The sequence below is a fragment of the Colletotrichum aenigma genome, assembly GCF_013390185.1.
Source record: "Colletotrichum aenigma strain Cg56 chromosome Unknown KSG_Cg56_contig01, whole genome shotgun sequence".
Classification (NCBI taxonomy): domain Eukaryota; kingdom Fungi; phylum Ascomycota; class Sordariomycetes; order Glomerellales; family Glomerellaceae; genus Colletotrichum; species Colletotrichum aenigma.
The window spans coordinates 6201600-6220987 of NW_023500907.1; the positions used below are offsets into that span (position 1 = coordinate 6201600).

Genomic DNA, 19388 nt, shown 5'->3' on the forward strand with positions numbered 1-19388 from the left:
AAAGAGTTTCTCGTAAACTCTGTATTCTTCTGGGATAGACAGAAGTGGATCGTTCTTCTGTTTGAGATCTATCGTTGTTGGTGGTTATGATATGGCTTCTTTTGCCTTGAGGTAACAGAGGTATCGTTTTGCTGTTCCTTGTCGTATTGATTCGTTTGAGGCCTGACTCTTACAGGGCTGCTCAGGGACTGAATTATCGTGGTCCCAATAGAGTTAGCCTTTGCTCCAATCTATCCGTGGGTTGCTTGTTCGTAGCCAGGGTAGTCCTAGCACTATGTCGTATGTTCCTAGATCGGCAATATCGAATTGGATTCTTTCTTTTCGATTCAGGTAGCTCATCTTGAGGGGCGCAGTCTCATTATAGATAGTACCTCCTTCGTACTTGAATTCTTCTCCTTCTGCTGTGTGTAACTGATATGGTCGTTCTTTTCCTCCCTATTGTATTTCTAGCCTATTGATGGCTTGGGGGGCAATAAAGTTTGCTTCGGCTCCGCTGTCGATCAGCGCGAGTGTTGTCTGCTGGTTGATGGTAACTTTGAGTTCGATATTACCCTTATGTCCTTGTGACATTTGATGAATAGATCTTATGTTTGTTGCCTGTTGTGATCTGTCGTCGGTAGGTGAGTCTAGTTTTTTGACTGCTCTGGTTGTCCTAGGTAGGTGATTTGCTTTCCTTCTCGTCGTGCTTTTGCGAGGCTGTTTTCGCAGATTCTGACCTGTAGGGGTCTAGGTCCGTTTTTTGCGATTCTCTAGGTTTATGCCTTTTCTTGGTAGTGAACTTAGCATTCGTCTTATTAGCATTCGTCCTATTTTATGCTGTCGTTATGTTGACATCTTATAGGGAACTGAGGACTAGGTCTGAAGACTGCGAGGTTATCTTCAAATAGTACTATAGTCCATCCGATCATAACGGAGGTTGAGTAGATCTTATGGATAGGTTCGTCGTTATGTCTTCTGGGGTAGAACTGGTAATCGTGTTTTTCTCCTATGTGTTCCTTGCATTTGTCGTGGAAGCACTAGGGCCAGAAGAGGGTTTGGTGAAGCTGGTGGTTGCTTCTCAGTGCGGGATGATCTTTCGTGTGTAGCTGAGGGGTGTAGCCTCGGTCTCGTTAGGCTGCTGAGGTGCTATAGAAGTGGCGTTGTTGCTTGTCTTAAAGCATATTGATTTTTTGGTATCTCAGAAGTCGCTTGATTCTTCCTTCCTGGTCGTCAGGTTCCTCTTTAGAGCTGGAGTCGTCCATACTAGGGGTGAACCTATAGGTTATCTCTGTCTGAGCGCGTTGTCAGGCAACGTCGCGAGGTTTATCTGAGTCATAGGAAGAGCTTTCTCCTTCTCTGAAAGTCCAGTTGTTAGTCATACTGAGGAGTTGTTGTTCCATCAAAGGATTATGTTGGTGTTCTGGTTCTTCTTCTGATTCTTGTTGTTAGTATAGTCTTACTTATCTGTCGTCTTCTTACTGGATTAGCTCTATTTCCTTCTGGATTTGTTGTTCTTCGTAATAGAGCTGCTGGCTAGTCATGCGGGGGATGATTGGTTCTAATCGCTGAATTCGTAGCATCTCGTTGAGTTGTTCAACTGGTTTTCTAGCCACTTTGCTGTTGCTGGAATGCATCATTGCCAGGGTCCTAGGGCGAGTGTCTAGGATGGTCATATCATAACCAGACCGTCTAGGGTTGCTGTCCCTTAGGTAGTGTCCTGATATTTCTTTGTCTTCAAGGTGAATTCAGCAGTTGTCGTCATAGCATCTGGTCTATAATTAGGATGTATATAGGGCTTTTGTAATTGTGTTGACTTGTTGAGGTTGTTCTGCCACTGGTTTCCAGGGAAGCTTCTTAGGCTGTTCGCAGTCTTTAGCGATATGGCCTTGCTTATTGCAGTTGTAGCACTTAGGGTTCCAAGGTTTTTTGTTGTTAGGTTTGGTCATTATGCTGAGATCTATAGGTCCGCTGTGTTGTCTATAGGCGGTGCTCTGGCGGGTGTTATTCCAGTTGTTGCAGGGTCTGTTGTCGTTCTGCTGGCTGTTGAACTTCTGTTGAGGCTGCTATTAGTACTTACGTCCTGAATTTAGGTTTTATCGTTTCTCTCCTCGTTCCTTTTGTCGTTTATAGAGGCGGTTGTCAACCTTAATAGCATGTTCGACGTAGGCGAGGAAGCTAGGAGGTGTCTCCAGTTTGGCTATTTCGTCTTTTACCTCGTCCTTAAGTCCTTGATAAAAGGCAAAAACTTTGCTTTCGTCGGTCATGTGGAGTCTTACAGCTAATCGCCTAAACTCTGCGGCGTAGAGTATAGCTGACTTGGTTTGTCGTAGGTGGGATAGGTCTCATTCAGCCTGTCTTCGTTTATTGGGGTTAAAGAAGAGAGATTCTAAGGCCTTGACGTAGCCTGTGAAGCTGAAGAAGATATCCTTGACTTCTTAGCTGTATTTTTCGACAGGGTTGTTAAGCTATTCCTATTGAAGGGGTTCGAACCAGGCAAGGGCTCGTCCCCGAAGGAAGGTGGCTGCGTGTACAACGCGTTTAGTGTCGTTCTGGAAGGTGTTTATATGGAAGGCCTGGTAGGTTCGAACTTATACCAGGTGTCCTTTGAGTTGTCCTGGGGTCCCATCGAAAGTGGAAGGCGTGTTGAGCTTGAGGCGTTCTCATCCTTCGACTAGGGCGGATATGATGTTGGCGGCAGCTTGGAGGGTGGCGACTTCTTTCTCCAGATCCTGATTCTTGCGGGCTTGTTCCTGGAGTTCGCTAAGGGCCGCAGCGTTCTGGTTGAATATTTCGCGCATTGCCTTGAAGTCGTTGTTGGTCTTGTTGAGCTGGCGCTTAAGTTCTTCAGTGTCGTCCTTGCTGTCTGAGTCGTCCTTCATCTTCTGGTCTCCTAGTTCCTGGGCTAGGTTTTAGGTGGCTCGTCCTCCTGAAGTAGACGAGGATCCCAGGGTAGGCGACTTGACAGAGGCGCGGGAAGACATTGTCGTTTGTTACTGTTAGTAGGAATTAATGGTCAACTTACTGAACAGGAGCAATCAAAGTGTTACAGTCAGCTATCCGACAGTAGGGTCTGCTAACAGAAGCTAGGGATTAATACGTTCTAACAGTATACTAGGTCGTGGTCGTAGGTTGTAGTTCGTAGGCTGTAGTAGATTAGGTCTTTAGAGGCTAAGGTGATCAGTCTTAGACTCAACAAGTGATTCGCAGTGAAGGTAAGCTGAGAGTATCCGTGAGGATGAATACTAAGTTGATTGCTGAAGAGCTATAGAGGTTTGACTATGAGCCAGGCTCAGGGTCATACTATATACAAGTTCTGAACAGTACCCTTTACTTTATCACTGATCCCTTACCAGGTACCAGTGAGCGCTCATTAACTGTTGGTGAGCGCTCAGTAACTTCGACTGAGCGCTCAGTGATCCACACTGCCTGCTCAGTCTTATCTTATCATCACGTGACTTGTACCATAGTTCTTCCGTTTCCGAGTGAGTCCCTGTTGTTCCCGTGATCCCGCAGTACAAATGTCCTGTCCTAGCCGCCCGACGCCCAGGTGGGTCGTCCAGCTGTTATCCTTGTTTACGGGTCGTAACAAACAGGTCGTAACAATAAGTAGCTATAAAGGTTTCTCTATAAGCTATTCTAGCTTTTAAATATTTCCCTATGAGAGTTATATAGTAGTTAATAAAGTGCACCTCTAGGCGGCAAACTGCAGAAGAAAAGTTAGAAGGGAAGAAAGAGAGAACATGCGAAAATAAAATTAGTTGATCTTGTATAGTTCAACTTGTCAAAGAGACTTGAAAACTGAAGTATGACGTAGTTGTTGTACTACTCTGCGAAATTCACGGCGGTCGAATGCTTCCTCAAACACAATGGCGGAGGAAACCGCGCAAGTTGAAGTCAACGATCTCTTCAGAATACAATCTTATCAGCGGGGGTTGAAGTGATGGTATTTGGGTATCAGTATCTTGACTTAGCGGCAGTATTCGTGCCGAAGAGAATACATATGGGCCTGCCGTCTTGGGCAATCCTTGCTGCACGGAGGGCTGCATGATCCTTTGCTGATAAGGATCTTCAGCCAACTACAAGACCTGCCCCTCACATCCGCTGCGACTGGCTGACGACCGACTTCACGGATTTAAGACGACATACTTGCACCGTCCGTTTTAAATTATTCTCTTTTTGATGAGTTGGCATGCAGCCAAGAAACGTCTGGGGGCTTTTCTTGGATCGGAACGCTCTGCATTGTTACAACTCTCCTAGGCATACGGCAGAATCGAACCACGGGGAGATACCCGCACTCGTGATTACAAGCGCGATATGCGCGAGATAATCGCGAGATTCGTACGGTGATTGAAAGCCTGGAGTTCAAAAATGATTCAAACTCAGCATAATCATCATCAGAGCTTCCTCTACATTTCCCTGTCAAATCTGACATCCCGGACAGCAGCTCATCCTACAATCAAGAGTTGTATATAATGAAGAATCGCATTGTTTCCCTCTTTATCTTAGCGGTGCATGCTTCCATATGTGTTGCAGAAGCTATCGTAAGTAATACTCAATTGATGTTTTGGAATCGATCTCATGATCTCCAGTGCCTAAGCATTGTCGTCGAATCGATAGAAAACTTGCAGAATACTTTGATAGATGGGCGGATAAACTCTGTTCAGTTGCTCGCAAAACACCTTCACCGGGTTGCACAGTACGACCGCCGAACCCCTCGTCTTAATCCGATTCCAGTCCTACACACAAACGCCTTCGAAGATGCCGAGGCTTCTGATGACTACCAAAGTGGCAACAACGGCGGCATTCGCTCTCTGCTAGAAGGAATTCCCTTCACTGCAAAGGACAGCTTCATGATGAAGGGACTGCCAGTCGCAGCTGGGTCTCCAGCATTTAGGAATCTTACAGCCGGTGTTGACGCCTTCACGGTCGGAGCAATTCGTTCCGCGGGAGGCATCCCTTTGGGAAAGACGAACATGCCTCCGATGGCTAATGGTGGTATGCAACGAGGTCTTTATGGAAGAGCTGAAAGTCCGTACAACTCCTCTTACCTAGCAGCAGCAATGGGCTCTGGATCGTCAAATGGCTGTGGGGTTTCAACAGCTTCGAGTATGGCCGTCTTTGGCTTGGCTGAAGAGACCGTATCATCTGGAAGATCACCAGCTTCCAATAACGGCCTTGTTGCATACACCCCATCACGAGGTATGCTTTCCATCAGGGGCAACTGGCCCCTGACCTGTTCGGCAGATGTCGTCGTTCCACAAGTGACGAGTGTCAAGGATCTCATGGCTGTCTTGGACGTAATAGCCGTTACCGACGAACATATCGAAGGTGACTTCTGGAGAGGGCAGCCCTTTGTGGACCTTCCCAAAGTTGAAAATATCAGACCTACTTCGTTCACCACTTTGGCGAACGCGAGTGCGTTACGTGGCAAAAGGATCGGTGTCCCTCGAATGTTCATCGGCGGAAATGACCCTGCAGCGCAATCTATCTTTCTTCGAAATTCAATCCGGGCACTGTGGGAAGACGCGCGCGTCACTTTTGAGTCATTGGGTGCTGAAGTTGAAGAGGTGGAGTTTCCTCTTGTTACGAATCATGAGGTAGCCCCAGCAGTCAATGAGGTCAATAGCGAATATCCCTTGCCATCGTACTTCAACGGCAGCGCGAGCCCGGGCGATATGGATGCGTATGCTTGGGATGACTTTCTACATATGGTTAATGACACCAGCAGTGTTACAACACTTGCTGACGTTGATCCGGCGCTCATCTTTCCACAACTTCCTGGAACCATTCCCGACCAATACGGCAACCGCTTCGGCAACAGAACTCAGTCTAATGCACGCGCTGTTGAAGCAGTCAATCGCACAGGCAAAACCATCGACATTCCCGGTCTTGCAGCATGGCTCCAACGTCTAGAAGACCGACGTGAGCGGGACTTGGAGGACTGGATGGACGAGAAGGGGCTAGATGCCGTTGTATGGCCAGCGAATGGCGATGTCGGGCGTGAGAGAGCTGAGGTCGACAACGAAGCAGCTGTTCCCACGTGGAGAAATGGCGTCGCAAGATCAATTGGTAACTTCGCGATTCGGCAGCTTGGCGTTCCTACTGTAACCGTCACCATGGGAGCCATGAACGACACTGGCATGCCTGTCGGCCTCACATTTGCGAATAAATCCTACGACGACATGTCAATCATAAGCTATGCCTACGCCTTCGAGCAAGCTCACGACAAAGTAAGATTTGTCCCACCTCGAACTCCAGGGCTTCAGACAGACCTGATTCCTTTACGACGCGGGAGAAAGATTCGTGGCTTTCATGCTGCCCCTATATTGAGCGCCAGTGCTTTGAGAATCGATGAACAGAAGATTTTGGTCAAGGGCACTGTCAAGCTGGAAAGCTGCTGGGATTCAGATGCCAAGGTGGAAGTTCATGTCGACGGCGTGCCTGTGCTACCTGTGCCATTCGAGGGTAGTGAGTGGAGCGTCACTGCAAACATCACCCTACCGTTTCAAGGGACCTCTCCGTTCGGTGAGGTCAATGTCCCGGATGCAAGTCTTGCTATGGTCGTCGTAGTTGCCACTGCGCCCAACGGTCGGTCTGCGGGCAAAATGCTCTTCGTGTAGGGGTTCGCTGATGGCATGGCGGTGTTGGTGTTGGAGAGTGGCCCGTCTTTTGTACAAGAAATTAGTCTTTGGAGAAGAACTGGAATCGGGGGCGATGATGATATCGGAATACGCAAAATAACGAACAAGCAAACTGCCAGTCTCTGTCCACAGTCCAGCTTAAGGCGGCAACAGATCATACCAAAATGGTTCGTTCCCCGCGGGAGATATCTACCCGATATGCGCATCTCCACTTTCGTTGACTCGGTACAGTTTCCAGCCACCCAGCGCTCCGGTTACGCTGGGGTTGCCATCAGTTCCCCGGAGAAAAGAAAAACTTCAACGGTTCGTTGCCGTGATCCTTGAGGCACGTGGCTACCGGCAGGCAAAGCTGTCAAGCTGATGTCTACTCGTAACACGATGTAACAAAGCTGCGCTGGCAGTTGTGTTCGATCAAGCTCCATGTTTCGACAGTTTCTCCTTACTTAACACCAAAAATCCTCTGCATACACGCTCAGCACGAAACCGATAAGCAAAAGGATAGTGAGTAACAAGAACGGCTTCTGCCAATCCCATCAAGTCGGTTCGCCGCCGGGGATTCTTTAGCGGGGATGTTACGGGGTAGGAAATGACCTGAGATAAGACCATTGGAAAAGACCAATTGCCGATCGTCGGATGTGCCCCGATATCCGGTCTCCACTCCCCTTGCTCATAACAGAGACGTTGACTGATAAAGACTCACGGCTTCCCAAATCTCAAAAAGAGAAAGAATTTTCTCGGGTTCGTGCCTGAGAAAGAAGCCAACCTTCGAAGAAGCCTCTGACGGAGAAGCTTCACTGTCACATACATCGAAATGGCTGCAACCGAAATAGCCTCCGATCCAGAGAAGCGGGCCGCCTCCGACATCAACCCCGCTACCGGCCCCTCTCCCGGAGACGATGATCCGATCTCAAAGCACCACATCACCGATGAGACTGGCGACCTCGCCGCCTCTGCTCTTAGTTCTGCTCCACTATCCGAGGCCGAGTCGAAGGCTGTACTGCGCAAGATCGATTTAAGGTACTTAGTTTGTGTAACAAATGGGTTAATCACGCTTACCCGGGCGTAGGATTTTGCCTTTTCTCTGCATCACATATGCTCTGCAGTTCATCGACAAGACTTCACTTGGGTACAGCTCTGTTTGGGGAATCATTCCAGACAACAAGCTTCATGGTCAACAGTACAGCTGGGCGAGCAGCATCTTTTACTTCGGATACCTGGTTGCGGAATATCCTGGTGTCGCTATTCTCCAGCGCTTCCCGGTCGCAAAGTTCCTAGGTGCCAACATCATTCTTTGGGGAATGATCCTTATGACTACTGCAGCATGCAGCTCCTTCGCCGGTCTCGCAAGTGTGCGCTTCCTTCTGGGTGCCACCGAGGCTACCATCAGCCCCGGATTCGTCGCCGTTACCGGCATGTGGTGGTCCCGTCAAGAGCAAGCCGGTCGCTCGGCGATGTGGGTCTCGTTCCTCGGCGTCGGCAGCTTTATCGGCACCCTGCTTGCGTTTGGAATCGGTCATATCACCGGATCACTGTCTCCGTGGAAGTACATCTTCCTGATCCTCGGTGCCATGACCGTGGTCTGGGGCGTGGTCTTCACAATCTTTGTGCCTGACAGCCCCGCCAAGGTCAAGTGGTTGACGGAGCGGGAGAAGGTCATTGCTGTGCAGCGTGTTGCCGAGAACAAGACAGGCACGGGTCGTAGCCGGAATTTTGTCATGGCCCAAGTTGTGGAGGCGGCCAAGGATCCAGCAGTTATTCTACTTGGCCTCATCTCGTTCGTCAACGCCATTGCTTCGGGAGGACTGGCGTTTGGATCCTTGATCATCCAAGGTTTCGGCTTCAACTCACTGCAGACGACCCTCATGAACCTCCCGCTTTCAACGGTTCAAGTTGTTGCTCAACTTGGCGCTGGCTTCTTGACAAGCAAGATCTCTAAATCTAGGCTGCATATTGGCACAGTTGCCATGATTCCTCCCGTAAGTTCGCTATTTCAAGGACGAGAAATGGAATAGTTGCTAACGTATAAGTTGCTTAGATCATTGGTACATGCCTGATCAACCAGCTCCACCTCGACAATAAATGGGGCCGTCTGGTCGGAGTTTGGCTTCTCGGCGCTTACCCCGTCGGCTTCATGGTCATCCTTGGCCTCCTTTCTACCAACATAGCCGGTAGCACCAAGCGGTCTGTTGCGTCCGGTTGGGTCTTCGTCTGCTACTGTGTTGGCCAAATCGCTGGCCCCCAGTTCTTCAAAAGCACCGAGGCGCCAGCATACCACAACGGAATCGTGGCTATGTTGTGCGGATTCATTCTAAACCTGGTCATGAATCAGATTCTCAGATTCATCTACGTCAGAGAGAACAAGAAGAGAGATCAGATGCTCGAGGGCAAGTCCGAGGAGGAGATTGCTGAAATGCAAAGGGAAGGCGAGGCGCTCGGCTTTGAGGATGTCACCGACAAGCAAAACGTAAGTGCGACTCACAAACTCTGGAGAGCAGGCATACTAACGTCTTGGCCAGCCCATGTTCCGGTATGTTCTGTAATAATGGTCATTGAACCATGCAGTGTGACGCGTCACTGTATGAAAAGTAATGTTAGAGCAAGTAATGTGAACGTTGACAGAATGCCATTTCATGTACGGATCGGCCTAAAGCCCAGACCATGTTATAATAAGTACATATGTGCAAATGAATTTTAGGCAACCAAGCTGATTACAGTACTGTGAATCAGTAGTAGCGAGAGAACTGCCTGACGTGTCTCTTCTTGCCAAAAGCGGTAGACTCGGTTGTGCTGTTGATGCCAGCTGCCAAAGTAGCGTCCAACTCAGTGACAACGCCAGTGTCCACAGGCTTGCCCAAGTTGTTGGAGAAGGGCCTGACAACATCGCACCTCAGAGCCTGAGCAGAGCTCATTCTCTCCATGTGCGTGTTGTTAGTCTGCACAAACAACCTCTCGCGGCCCTCGGGACCAGTGAACGGCCTCCACTCAGCAGCGCCCTTCTCGCGGTCGGTGTTGGGGTCCAGGTTCTTGATGAAGGAGACCCAGTACTTGCGGAACTGCGAGATGATGGGCGCGTTGATGTTGAAGTACGAGTCGGGCGCAGATCCGTCGGTGCGGTTGGGACCCCAGAAAGCGTACGTGTTGACGGTGTGGTACGCACCAAAGCCTTCGGCCTCGTTCTTGGGGTCGAGAACGCCGTATCTGTAGTTATAGGTCGTCACCTCGTCGCGGGCCAGGTAGTTCTGGATGTTGCGGACGATGCAGTGCGTACCGACGTCGCCGATGGCGTTGGCGGCCTGGCGCCACTTGACTCCGGACTCGGGGAAGACAGGCTGGGCAACGTCGATGTAGAGGTCATCCAAGATGGCCAGGGAGCTGTTGGAGAGGGAAGGGTCCTGGCCGAGGAGCCATGTGTTTGCCTCCTCAGTGGAGTTGGTGGACTGCGGCGCGGAGTACATGGTTCCCTCGTTGGCGCAAGAACCCCAGATCGTGGGGACCTTGGTGTACTTGCCGGCCTCGAAGAGGTTGACCATGCTGTCGGAGAAGAGCTCACCATCGATTCCGGGATTGAACCAGCAGCTGGATGAACGGACCTCAGATTGGTTGAGAGCACGCAGGCAGGACAACGAGTCGGTCGCTTCGGTGCAGTTCTTCTCCTTGACGAGGCAGTCGTACTGGCCCTGGCCCTGCTCCATGGTTCTCATCGTGACCCAGCCACCGGACTCGGCAATTCCGCCGGCGAAGAGCTTCTTGCCGCCAGTGTCGGCAGCCATGAGAAGGCCGACGGCAGAGCCACCAGCACTGACTCCATCGAGGACAACCTGCTCGGGGTTTCCGCCGAACTTGTCGATGTTGGTCTGAACCCACTCGAGAGCCTTGATCATGTCCTTGACGCCGGCGTTCAGACCACCGCCAGAGCGAACCTTCTCGCTTTGAAGGAAACCATACATACCAACGCGGTAGTTGGTTTGAACAACGATGACGTTGCCGTCAGAAGCAATCTCGCTGGCGTCCCAGTTGGCGTTAGAGTTGGAACCGAAGCCACCGCCCTGGATGAAGAAGACTACGGGCAACTTGGAGTCGACACTGGCACCGGAAGGGGCAGTGACGGCCAGGTAGAGGCAGTCTTCATCAACCGTGAAGCGCTCATAGGTTCCCGTGACAGTCCAGTCAGTGGGTTGCTGAGGCGGGCAGATGGGGCCGTGGGCCGTGGCATTAACGGTGCCGGTCTGGACCGGATCGGCCGGGGCGGCGAAGCGCAGGTCGCCGACCGGAGGAGCGCCGAACTGGATGCCCTTCCAGGTTGTCACACCCAGATCGGCATTCGTGACGGAACCCTGAAACTTGGCATATCCGACATCGACAAGAGTGTCAACCGCCTGGACACCAGGGACAACGATGTTTGCGGCGGCAAGAAGCCAAGCCAGATGGGATCCTTGCCACATTGTTGTGGGGTGTCAAATGCTGAAAATAGTGAATGAAGATCAAGCAAAGCTTGGACAATGAATGGAACGGTCTGCGATAAGACCTGAAGAAAAGAATGTAAGTAGTGCTAGCACCACGAGTGTCAGAATGCAAGAAGTTGTAAGGTTGAAATGATACCTCCCACCGGCTGACGGTAGATCTGCTCTGGTTATATGTGAATTCATATTGTTGGATTACGGATATTGAAGCTCGTCGGATTCACCCCACCAACCGACCTTTCAGGAGAGTTACCATCGTTAAGGTTCCGTCTACTGTGCTGTTAACCCCTGTCCGAGTCATTGTTTCCCCTTATGTGAAACATTGGTACAGGTTGCAATAGGAAGAATGGGCGATGGAGCTCCGCTGGGTAACGAAATACTCGGGGTGTCGCTCCGCAATCCGGTAGATGATGCTCCGCCAGGAAGGGACCGATGCCTATTAGATGGGACGAACACCTGGGTAGCTCCGGATCTGCAATGAGGAACACCCATAGAACACTGTTTTACGCGGTACGCGGCTTTTTCAGGGGCACAAGACCGGACGCCCGGACAATTGTGAGAGTGCGGTGACTCGCCGATTGAGGCGACAGCGGGCGCGACTCTCGGATTCGCAGTGCGCCTTATGGTTCCCGACAGGGGAGACCCGTGGTAGAACTCTTGCCAAGAGCCTCATATTGAATAACTTTTCTCTAGCTAGTCAGAAGTTTCCTCTGCGCTACTCTACAAATCGCATGCGCCTTTAGGCTGTTATGGGGCCCCGCGCCGTTACACTTTCTTGGTCTTTTGGCGCAGCTCATTCAACCGCCGTGTCGGCGCGCAAAGGGGCCTGCTCCGGTTGTGCCGAATCGCACCGCGAACATTCGGTATCTTTCAATTCTCCATTAACTCCGGACTCGGGCATTCAGCACCTCCCTGGATTGAGTGTGAGCAAGAATTCACTGAATAAATACCAAAGGTCTGCCACTTACAAGAAGAGATCTGGTCATCGTAGTCGCCTGAGTAGCCATCGCTGGCCTCACCCAGGTTGTAGTTGTAAGAAAGGGTTACGCCACGATCATCACCCTTGTTGTTGCAGTCGGTAAACCTGAAGCACCATGTCAGCGATGACTTTGCTTCTGATTGGCTCGGGTTCTTACTTGTAGAATTGGCAAAGACCACCGGTGTTAGTGCTCAGGGAGCTAGTCTGGTTGTCGTACTTGTCCAAGAAGGCCTGGGTCTTGTTGTAGCTAGAGAAGTTGACTAAGAGCATTCCTTCATCAGTTCCGAGCTCATCGCCTCGACGGGTCACGTCTCGTCGAAGACTCATGCTTACCGCACTTGCCGGGAGGGGCTCCCCAGGAAAGGCACTCTCCCCTAAACCCAGCATCAGAGCACTGGAGCACGAAGATGTTCTCAGGCGTGATAATAGGGCGCGTTCCGTTCGGCTGGCCGTCCACAGGGACCGCCTGGCGCTTCTCATTCGCAGTCGCAGGGCCCAGGTCGATGAAAGGTGCAGTCATAAACGCTGCGTAAGCCTCCGGGTGCGAAGACTTGAGCTTCTCGGACAGAGGAACCACGGAGTTCTGCTGCACGGCCGGAGCAGCAATCGCCATGGAGGCGAGGGCGAGCGTTGTGAGAGTTGTGAGCTGCATGATTGATGAGATGAGACTGTAACGAACGGTTGATTGTTATGCACGCCGATTGTCAAAGTTGACAGTAGATTGTCTGGTCTTAAGTTGGGAAAGCGTGCACACATGAGAGGAACTACGGACCGGCCTATTATACTCGTCCGGAGGTTTTTCAAAACGGGAGGCCCTCTTCGAACGACATTGTCTGCCCGGTCATCCCCGTCCAGAAACGGCCCAGGGCGAATTAGGTTTGTACCTTGAAGTGAAGGTTTCCAAGTGACCCGTTGATTGTCCTTTAGCCGATACCATCATATAATTTGATCGGTGCAGACAGCGATGATCTCGGGATTCCAAGGTTGGCTGTGCTCGCTCCCGAGGAGGCGCATAACCCAACATCAACTTCCCAACTCCCTGGAACCTGGGAGAGTTAATGAAGAATATGGAGTTGAGGCCCTTTGTGTCGCACCCGGTTCATCCGAAATATTGTGCTTTGCAGATTGCCTAAACTCTATTTCTCATTGGAAATAATGGTGGTGCGACCCCCTGAATCGTAATCCGAGAGTTCTCTCAGATGCGCGGAGATGTCCTGGATTGTTTCGAGATCATCTGCCAGGCTCATGGTTGCTGCTTAATATGAGCTTAATGATGCTCAATAATATTCTCAATGATGTCGGAGAATATTCCCATCTATTTGAGCATAGGGGAATCATCAATCGTAGCAAGCCACAGGATGATCGTTGCGGCCAGAGTACTGTTCAACGTCTCAGTCTTTGATCTGCCCTGATTATTGGTCAACTAAATTTCCGCTTGCCGTGATCAAAGCCACATTGAGTGTCGACATCACGCGTGGAGATGCATCAAATGACCCAATCCGGCAGTTGCGCCCATTCCTGAGTGGCTGGGATTTAGTGGTGAACAGAGAAAAATCTCATCGGGAGGAAGAAAACGTTTAGTATTCGCCTATGCAAAAAGTCATCAAACAATGCCAGCTGAAATTTAGCACGATTAGTTCTTCGGAAAGATTTGCGTCTCTCAAAAGGTGAAAAGGAAGATGAACTCGGACTCTTAGTAAACGGACACCATCGTCTTGGAAACCAGTTATTTGGATTCCTGATCTTGTCAACCGAGATCATCTGATAAGGTGCATAGAAAATGTTGGTATCCCGCGATTGAGTTTGATAGTCTGCGCCTGTTTCTTTTACCCAGCCACAACACCGCCGTCTTAGGAAGGTTGCTTCACACCACATTCCACATTGACGTCTGACGGGCGGGCGGATTCTTGAGGCCGAACACGGCGAATCGGGCCCAGACCACCCCCGCAATCTCGGCACCTTGACAAAGAGTGGAAACGCCCCCGAAGGCGGGCATCCTTACAACGCACACGCCGGATGCTGCAAGTACTCGGCTTGTGCAAGACTGCCGTTTCTCGCCGTTGGGGCGTGCTTGCTGACAATTGTGGCCTGACGTAAAATCCGATTGGGGAGCGGGCCGCACGCCATATGCGCCCTCTGCCACGAGGTCGTCAACTTTACCGCGGGGCCAGAAGCGGAACGCAATTCCGCCTCATTATTCCCACGGAAAATTAAGAAATGCTGCAGGACTCCAAGCCTTGAGATTCGAGCTTGAACCTGGGGGATCAGCGAAGCGAGACCGCTAGTGAGCAATAGTCGCCCTGTCCGTCTCAGTTGTGATGGGTTGCACTTCTTCGTGGGCCTCCGCAATTTGGGCCCTGGGTTGAACGGATCGATGCTGAGCACAGACCGGGACCGTAGGGCTGGTGTACATAGATCATCCGTTCTTGACGCGGATGGGCTTTCTGTCAACTCGGCACTGCCTGGCAGACAATGAAGCTCATCGTGGAGCCGTCGGGTGTCAATGAAAACACTGCTCAAGGGCGTTTGTTGTTTCGTTGTATGACTCTGTCAGTCGTGTCATTTCGGCATTCCATCACAAATGCCGAAGTCTTCAATGGGTTCTAGCTTCTCTGTTAGGTCTGAAACTAGCAGCCCCTCGCCTGATCAACCAGAAGGATGGGCAGTGGCTGGCCTCGCGAGGCATTCGGAGCATCCGCTAGCACGGTAGCGCCGCATGCGTCCAGAGCCAGGGAGAGTCCGGCAGCCTGGAAACGCGCTCTTGCCTTTGTGCAGCCATGTCGCGTGGGAGGAGCGGGAAAGGCTTACCACATAGAATCAAGAGGCTTTTCGTCGATGAAGAATTTCGCGGCGCCACATACGCTCGGGATCGAATGCTGCGTGTCGGGTGTTCAGGGGGTGCGATGCGATGTTCTGTTTATATCGGACGTGGGCTCCCGCTCTCCTTTGCGGAAGAGCGCGAATGCCGTGAACTCGCTACGCCAACGAAGGCCAACTTGTTGCCAAAGAGTTCCGCAACGACAAGCTCTCCAACATGAGGATTCCCCCGATCAGTGTCATCTTGGCTTGGCCACGACCGAACTACACGAATCCGGAGACGAAAGGGCCAGGGTTGATGATCATTGAGTTGGTGTTCTTGCTCATGGCCTTGACATGTTTGGGATTGCGGATGTACGTCAGACTTTTCATGATCCGCAAGACTTGGTGGGACGATTGGCTTATGGTGGGAGCCATGGTAAGCTCGTACATCTCGAACAACATGCAAAATGAATCATGGCTAATCATGTGGGATAACAGGTTTTTTGCATTGGCGTGACGATCTGCGTTATCCTCGGTTCGAAGCCCTTCACAAAGCGATGAAGAAATATTCAATGCTAATTGCTTTCGATTAGCAACGGAGTTGTACGGCTGGAATTTACACGTATGGGACGTGCCATTGTCTGAAATCAGACAGAGCCGTCAGGTAAGGGGCGTCAGCATACGACGGAACTCCTAGCTCACTGACGCAAACATCACAGATCTCAATGGCGGCGCAGACTCTATTTCTCTTTGCCTCCGGCCTCTCGAAGCTTTCGATTCTCTGCAGCTATCTGAGGATTGCCGCCCCCGGCACCTGGTTCTCCCGCCTCACCTGGGTCACGGGCATCCTTGTATTCCTCTTGACGTGGATCTTTATGATCGTCTTATGGACTCAGTGCGCGTAAGTCACCCGACCTGAATAGCCGCGCTCCATCTAGAAGTTTCTAATGCTGATCTTGGGGCCTGATGCAGACCGATCTGGCACTATTGGACCCTCTTTGCCGACTGGGGCAATTGCATCCCAGAGTGGCCCCCGCTGGCCGGCCAAGGCATCACGACCGTCATGACCGACATCGCTGTCTACCTCCTTCCGATGCCTACACTGTTCAGACTCCAGATGCCAATGATACATCGCATCAGCTTGGCGGCGCTCTTCGGTCTTGGACTGTTAGTGGTTATTGCGGGTATCATGCGTACGTACTGGGTGCTGTACGTCGAGATCACCTACGTCGAGGATCCGAGCTACGACCTTACATGGGATTCGTACAATATCTGGATCTGGACAGCGCTCGAGGCCAATTTTGCCATCATTTGCGGTTGTGCACCTGCCATTCGACGACTGTTCACTAAGGGTGGAAATCAGAGTCAGTTCAAAGTTGGCAGCTCTGTACAGACAATTGGCTCCTCGGGGATGAAGAGAAAGAGGGGCAAAGGGGGCTCAGGAAACGACTTGGAAGGACATGGGCTCTCAGCTGTCGAGTCAAGAGCGGATAATGACAACGATGCGTCTGTGACGGAGCTGGTACATCTGGAGGGGGAGGATAAGAAGATGTGACGCATTGGCCGTTTAGCAGCCAGGAAGACAACTGTTTATGATAGTTATATTCTGTTCATAGTAGAAGCAATCACAAATCATCTGTCATTCTCTCCATGTTCTTGGCTACAGTGGTCATAATAAATCTAAAGGTCGCTGTTGTTTCTTTCAAATCTAGCTTGCTGGACCTGACCCTGTTCAACGCCACTCCCACTACAAAGTGTGAACATATTGTCAAGCCATCAACAATTTCGATAGGTTTCTTTCACAGGGCTTTGCCGTTAAGATATGCGGAAGGCGCGCCGGGAATATCGAACATCTCCCGTAAGTCGTGAAGAGCCTTCTGTTGTGTCGGCCGATGGTCATGAACTACGCAATCTGTAAGGTTGATCCGTCTCAGCTGTCGAAAATGTCCATGCTTAACCGAATCGGCAATTTCTCTCAGACCAACCTGGACAAGTTCCTCAAGAAGGAACTCGCCGACGCGACTAATCTCCAAAGTCTCAAGGCATTGCGGAATCATGCTGCCGATGTTGTTCATAATGAGATGGTTCTGGTTATCGGTTCGAGAGGTAAAGCTGTGCGTATCGATGCCCAGGTTTCGAAGCTTGGAAAAGTCCTGCAAAGAAGTGATTGTTTCGCTCTCGTCCCAGTCAAAGAAAAGTTGAGTGCTGTGGAAATCAATTTTGAGAGTGCGTAGCTGGCGATGGAGATTCGGGAGGTCCAGCTTGGTTGTGTTACTGGGCTGGCTAGCTGCAAGATTGTTCTCGTTCCTGAGGAGATTGCACACCATTTGCGGTTTCAGGAGGGGTTTCCTGGAAGTTACGGTATCCAATTGTTCCCCGCGATACTCAAAATATGTGATGTTTGGAGTCGCTGTGAGAACCTCTGTCATGCTTCTCAAGTCCATCGAGCAATTGGTGAGTTTTAGGCTCCGGAGTTTCACAAGCTGACACTGCGACGGAATCTTATAGGACATTGAGTTGTATATCTCCAAGGTAGAGAGCCTAGGGGCACCTTCAAGGATAATCTGGTGGGCTTTGCATTTTCGTGCTTTAGCGGACCGCATCTGGATCTTGAGGTGTCGAAGATTTAGGAGTAGATCATTACATCCCAATGGTCGCTTCTCAGTCCATTGTTGAAGGAGGTCAAATTTCCAGTTGTGGCACAGGTTCATATCCAACGATGTCAAGGTGGGTAGGTATGTAAGAAACACCTGGCTGATATGCTCCAGGACATGATCGAACTGCATCCCGATACGACACCTGTTCCACCCATCCGGCAAATGCATGCCCAGAGCTCCAGCCAAGCGGTTGATCCAAGGGTCTTTCGTCATATTCTGTTGCTCCTTCGACCAATTGATGTCGTCGCTGCTGCTTTCGTACAAGTTGTGGTGAAGGTCTGCATGGCGCACAAGATCGGGGCGGGAGCTACCTTCATAGGGGTCAAGAGCTTTCAGAAAGGTGACAGCCTTTGAGGGGTGATGATCGTGATAGTAGCCCAAGTATAGCATACAGCCTGCCGCATCATGCAACTTGCGACATGTCCGCATCAATCGAGCAAGAGCGATTCGGCATGCGAGAGAGTTGACCGTCGAGACATCGACTGAGAGGTCGTATACATGTTGCTCTGTCTGTAACGGGAGGACAAGCTGGCGGCAAATTTCGACGATAACCTCTGGCGGGCAATCCGTAAAACGCGCCATGTTTGGTCAAGAAAGGTCAAAATCTGATCTAAGTTTCCGGGCAAAGATCATCATAGACATCTTGATTTTATGAATCATTGTTGGCTGGTACGGGCATCTTTCTTCTAAATATAGCCCGACTCCCGTGAACAAAGGAGCAATAACAGCTTCGACAATCAAATGATTAAACAATACTAAGGTAGCAGAACGTGCTTTCCATTGTTGAAAGACGGCATGCGGTCAATGTTTGTTGTCAAATTGATGACAATCATGAAGAAATGATCCTTCGCTTTGTGCCAGCAGCACCTGAATAGAGGCCCAGGGAGGCAGCTGGAGCTGACGGTTATGTTTCTCAGGAACGAAACTTGAGACCTTCGTATTATAAATGATATTTCAATGGTTATGCTGAGACATGGAGATAGGATCAATAGCACGAAACACCAAAAAGGGAACCCGTGGGATTGTATTATGTCAATCGTGGTGAGGATTTGAGCCTCACGCGGGGGTCGAACCCGCAACCTTGAGATTAAGAGTCTCACGCTCTACCGATTGAGCTAGCAAGGCGGGTCAGATGGTAATGCGTTAGTTCCTGAAGCCAGGCAAGATCATTCGCTAGCGTCAGCTGAGGGCTGGAATCACGCCTGATCTGATTGCGATCTCTCAGATCTACATTCCAGAAACCTGAGGAGTAATATGGAACCTTTCGAAGAACATTATGTAAAGCCCAAATTGGCAGGTGAAATGTGACTGTCAGTTTTCTGACTACACCACTCATTTACTATTGGTGGCTGAGTCTTTCCGTCGAAGTCTGATGACAAGGTTCATGCAGGGGACTTTCTGTATTGTCATACTGACTCTATCAGCACTGGATAATTTCTCTAGAGAATGTCAACCTGCATGGTACTTTTTACGAGACCTGATTGGTTCCCTTCGAATTGAACTGGTGTTTTGACCTTTCCATCCATCACTCAGCTTTTGAACGAGCGGCCTTCTCTCCTTGGTCCTGTCGCCTAGGATTCGCCTGCCTGGGCAGACAAAACGGAACTGGGGCGGCTATTCCGTGTCCTCGCTTATTAGCTGGGGCAACCATGATAAGAGATAGCAAAGCGAGCAGAAATTGCGAAAGTCTTTGGTAATGTGGCGTTTTGGCCGCCGCGCTTGAACGCAGTCATTTCTCATACCGCGAGTCGTTGGAGGTTAGAAACAGTTCGTGTTCTCCGTCGAGACGAGCACCAATCGCTGTCAAGGGAAGTCGGGAATATCCCCGCTGTCCCTGTCCCGTTGGTAAGCTCTACGTCGTAGGCGAGGAATG

General features: G+C 50.6%; 6 protein-coding genes across 6 annotated transcripts; 3 read left to right on the top strand and 3 right to left on the bottom strand.

Annotated features, from left to right (window-relative positions):
- Positions 1-5039: 5039 nt before the first annotated feature.
- On the top strand, positions 5040-6599 carry gatA-3 (Glutamyl-tRNA(Gln) amidotransferase subunit A; the record flags this gene model as incomplete). Its single annotated transcript, XM_037316889.1, has 1 exon — positions 5040-6599. One exon carries the CDS (start codon positions 5040-5042, stop codon positions 6597-6599), a length of 1560 nt encoding a protein of 519 aa, XP_037184338.1.
- An 832-nt stretch (positions 6600-7431) lies between these two features.
- Positions 7432-9160, top strand: CGCA056_v001630 (putative transporter; the record flags this gene model as incomplete). Its single annotated transcript, XM_037316890.1, has 4 exons — positions 7432-7637; positions 7687-8596; positions 8656-9084; positions 9137-9160. The coding sequence occupies 4 exons, from the start codon at positions 7432-7434 to the stop codon at positions 9158-9160; spliced, it is 1569 nt and encodes a 522-aa protein (XP_037185297.1).
- A 183-nt stretch (positions 9161-9343) lies between these two features.
- On the bottom strand, positions 9344-11062 carry CGCA056_v001631 (putative secreted lipase; the record flags this gene model as incomplete). Its single annotated transcript, XM_037316891.1, has 1 exon — positions 9344-11062. One exon carries the CDS (start codon positions 11060-11062, stop codon positions 9344-9346), a length of 1719 nt encoding a protein of 572 aa, XP_037185296.1.
- A 919-nt stretch (positions 11063-11981) lies between these two features.
- CGCA056_v001632 (uncharacterized protein) lies at positions 11982-12711 on the bottom strand (the record flags this gene model as incomplete). Its single annotated transcript, XM_037316892.1, has 4 exons — positions 11982-11992; positions 12049-12164; positions 12217-12319; positions 12393-12711. The coding sequence occupies 4 exons, from the start codon at positions 12709-12711 to the stop codon at positions 11982-11984; spliced, it is 549 nt and encodes a 182-aa protein (XP_037185295.1).
- Positions 12712-15093: 2382 nt separating this feature from the next.
- SAT4-5 (Satratoxin biosynthesis SC1 cluster protein 4) lies at positions 15094-16413 on the top strand (the record flags this gene model as incomplete). Its single annotated transcript, XM_037316893.1, has 5 exons — positions 15094-15294; positions 15357-15393; positions 15452-15522; positions 15578-15759; positions 15831-16413. The coding sequence occupies 5 exons, from the start codon at positions 15094-15096 to the stop codon at positions 16411-16413; spliced, it is 1074 nt and encodes a 357-aa protein (XP_037185294.1).
- A 244-nt stretch (positions 16414-16657) lies between these two features.
- On the bottom strand, positions 16658-17287 carry CGCA056_v001634 (uncharacterized protein; the record flags this gene model as incomplete). Its single annotated transcript, XM_037316894.1, has 1 exon — positions 16658-17287. One exon carries the CDS (start codon positions 17285-17287, stop codon positions 16658-16660), a length of 630 nt encoding a protein of 209 aa, XP_037185293.1.
- Between the last annotated feature and the right edge of the window lie 2101 nt (positions 17288-19388).